At 47.7% G+C, this 3,884-nt stretch overlaps 1 protein-coding gene across 1 annotated transcript; it reads left to right on the top strand.

Moving 5' to 3' along the window:
• Positions 1-553: 553 nt before the first annotated feature.
• tsen34 (TSEN34 tRNA splicing endonuclease subunit) lies at positions 554-3,470 on the top strand (the record flags this gene model as incomplete). Its single annotated transcript, XM_042515797.1, has 3 exons — positions 554-683; positions 767-1,045; positions 2,322-3,470. Coding segments are annotated over 3 exons (597 nt in total), but the record flags the coding sequence as incomplete, so codon positions are not given.
• Between the last annotated feature and the right edge of the window lie 414 nt (positions 3,471-3,884).

Below are 3,884 nucleotides of genomic sequence, written 5' to 3' on the forward strand. Positions count from 1 at the left end.
AGTGACCTCTAACCGACGTGACCTCTAACCGACGTGACCTCTAACCGTCGTGACCTCTAACCGACGTGACCTCTAACCGACGTGACCTCTAACCTAAGTGACCTCTAACCGACGTGACCTCTAACCGACGTGACCTCTAACCGATGTGACCTCTTAGCGACGTGGCCTCTAACCAACGTGACCTCTAACCGTGACCTCTTAGCGACGTGACCTCTTAGCGACGTGTGGTCGGAACTAATTGTTGTATAATATCAAACAGCCGATGGTCCGACAGCAGCGCAGTGAGACAGACAGACAGAGCGCAGCTTCTCCTCACAGCACCAAAGTGTCTGAAACAGACACATCTGCAGAGGTGAAAGTGACTTCTTTAGACTCTACAGACGACTTTGTGTTAGTTTCAGCTTTAATCAGACTTTGGATGAATTATTTAGAAACAGCAGGACGCATCGCTCCGTGTCTCATCCGGCCGCTCGCGCTGAGCTCTCGTTATTATTACCAACACGCCTTAAACCAGTTTAACCTCTGAGAATGTTTGACATGTTGTTGTTGGCAGGATGGAGGGGCGGAGCTCCGTGTGCACGAGGAGCAGCAGGAGCAGCAGAGGAGTTACGAGGAGCAGCGTGTCCTTGCTCTGCAGGACAGGAAGTCGGCGCTGCTCCGAGCCATGACATCATCAGACACAGGTGAGACAGGTCACCTGGATGTGGCGTTTCTCTCCTGTCGTCCGCTCTAATGGTCCCTCCTCTGGTCCCTCTGGTCCCCTCAGGGTCGGGGGCTGCAGACGAGGCCCTGCGGAGCCGCCTAGAGGCCCTGGAGTGCAGCTTCAGCTTCCCCCGCTCGGCGATGGCTGTGCAGCTGAGCACGGCAAGGGCGGGGCTTTCTCACTGCCTTGAGGCCCGCCGCTTCCTGCGGGCCGACTGGCCAATCAGAGAGCCGGACGAGCCGCGCCGCCGTGCCAGATACCAGGTGTTCAAAGACCTGCGGGGGCGGGGCTTCTACCTGACATCAGCAGGGAAGTTCGGAGGAGACTTCCTGGTGTACCCAGGTTAGTGTGGAACCATCAATGTCCTCCAGGCCTGGAAAAGTTTTTGAAAAGTCCTGGATTGTAGTTTCACTGAGCAGTGTAACGACAGGAAGTGTCCATAGAATCTGAAAATGCAACAATTTCAGTTTTTACAGTTTCTGTCTGAAAAATGAGAACTATTTTTTTCGCCGTCTGAGTGACAGCTGCAGGTGACGTTAAATTATCACCATGGTAACACAAACAGGAGGCAGCAGCTCGTTTAATATCACCGTCGCCAATAATCACTATTCCGATAACGAATATTCTGTGTTAATAAATCCAACAGTCACATCCAGCTGTCTCAACTACAAACCGACATAAAGCTGACGTTACGAACAAAAAGACCAGAAAAGAAACTTATCAGCACAATACAAACCTCTCAGTCCAGACTGAGGCATGATGGGAAATGCAGGCTAAGTGATTGGGACCGCAGTGAAGCGTGAAAGGATAATAGAAGCCGAATATTTCACTAGATGAGATTTAATGAATTCTGGAAATGATGACACCTCCATCTTCTTTTTCATTAATCTGGACTTTTAGACTTTAGCTTGCTCGAGTTTTTGGAAACGTTTGTCCTCTGTCAGCTGTGCCGAGACACGGAGCTACTAGCTTACAAATACAGGTTAAGTCTGCAGGTTTAATCACTAAATCTGTTTATGCGAAATGATTTTTTGTCTGCTGATATCGTCGTAACACAATGGAGCAGCTGAGCATTTCTGTGTTTATATCTGATGTATTTATTTATTTTGGGAAATGATCTTTAGAAAGTATCAGCTCAAGTTGGCCAGCGGACTCGACAGGGACTAGAAAACGTGTGTGCAGGTCGTTGCTGAGGTCCGAGCAGTGAACAGGTTTCGTTTCAGGTTTCGGACCCTTCTGACGTGACTGATGGTTTCCAGGAATCAGTCAGACGCCGCGTGTTTCCATGGAAACGGAGATAACGGTCACTAAAAGCTTTTTACTCTGTGAGCTAATTGCTAATTGATTTTATTTTGTTGGTAATAGTTGTATAATCACAATATTACACTGGAGGGTCAAAATTAACCCTTCAGGGACGTTAAATCTCGCCCTGCGATGTAAAGTCACTTCATTTGAAAACCCCAAAAATTTGTAAAAAGATGTTCAAATTTGTTCTTGAAAGTTAAAAAAATAAAAAAATGTGCTCAGAAATTAAATTAAAAAAAAACACACGGCCGTTTGGACAGAAAGACTGTCCCCCTGTTGGAGTGTCTCTGCTGAACGTCCCTCTCGTCTTCAGGTGATCCTCTTCGTTTCCACGCTCACTTCATTGCCGTCTGTCTCTCTCTGGACGAGTCTGTCTGCCTGCTGGACGTCCTCGCCGTGGCTCGTCTGGGGTCCAACGTGAAGAAGACGGTCCTGCTGTGCTCGCCGGGGGTGGACGGACACGTCCTATACACCTCATTACAGTGGAGTGGGATGGTCTAGACCCTCAGACCAACCCATCAGGTCTCAGACTGCCATCTGTGTCAGGAGGACGCCGTCTGTGTCAGGAGGACGCCATCTGTGTCAGGAGGACGCTGTCTGCTGACAGACATTTAAATAAACGTTGAGTTAAGCGTTTTTGGACCTGGTGGCGCCCCCTACTGAGCATCTCCAAATAATCTCACAATCACTTGGACTTAAATATTTGCCATCATTTCACGTCCTGTAAGTTTCGTGACAATCGGACAAAAAGTTCCTGATTTCTAATCATCTTTTTGTCTCCGGTGGATTTTCATGAAACTTCGAGGTGTTTCAGGTTCCTCAGTTTCAGCTCTTTCTCTGAGCCACGCCCCCTCTGAAGCTCATTGGTCTTTAAAATTCAGAGACGTCAAGAAGCTTGTGATACCTTCAGAGACGCTCACTGTGATGAATCCAATTTGATTCAGACCTGGATCAGGATCCCTGTCTTTCCTGAAGTGGATGAAACCTGCACAGACTCGCGACAGAGAGCTGAGTGCCGGATCGATCCAATAAATATAGACGGAGGTTTACTTTGTGACTGAAACAAAGGAGGAACAGCTGAGATCTGACGTGGACCGCCGGCTCCAGGACCCGTCACAGACCTCAACCTGCCGGATCTGGGTGTTTGAGTTAGAGTCAGTGTGTGAATGCCGTCCTTCCTTCATCAGGTAGAAATGTTGTCTTAATGCCGAGAACCAGTCAGCAGAGCAACCCCCAGAACCTGGACATCTCCTTCTGGGACTGCTTGGACCAGAACAACTGATCTCACAGATGTCCCAAAACCTGCATGTTGTTATGTTTTAGTTGCTTCAGTTTTTGGAATAAATTTAAAAAAACTGTAAAAAAGTGGCAACGATTTGTTTTCCTTCATTAAAGTGGAAATCAGAGACGTCTTTGTCCAAAGAGGACAAACCTGCTCTGTTTGTCTTTCAGAAAGTGATGTCCCCACAAACCTGTATTTTCAAACACATTCCAAGTCTTTCAGGAGATGCCCTCTGTGTCCCTGTGTCTCTGTGTCCTATGTCTCTATGTCTGCTGTCCTCATGTTACTGTGTCCCATGTCTCTGTGTCTGCTGTCCTCATGTATCTGCTGTCCTCATGTTTCTGTGTCCTCATGTATCTGCTGTTCTCAAGTATCTGTGTCCTCATGTCTCTATGTCTGCTGTCCTCATGTCTCTATGTCTGCCATCCTCATGTCTCTATGTCTGCCGTCCTTATGTCTTTGTGTCCTCATGTCTCTGTGTCTACTGTCTCATGTCTCCATGTCCTCATGTCTCTGTGTCTGCTGTCCTCATGTATATGGGTCCTCATGTCTCTCTGTCCTTGTTTATGTGTCCTCATATCTCTGTGTCCTCAT

This window comes from Plectropomus leopardus, unplaced genomic scaffold (genome assembly GCF_008729295.1).
Source record: "Plectropomus leopardus isolate mb unplaced genomic scaffold, YSFRI_Pleo_2.0 unplaced_scaffold21130, whole genome shotgun sequence".
NCBI lineage: Eukaryota > Metazoa > Chordata > Actinopteri > Perciformes > Serranidae > Plectropomus > Plectropomus leopardus.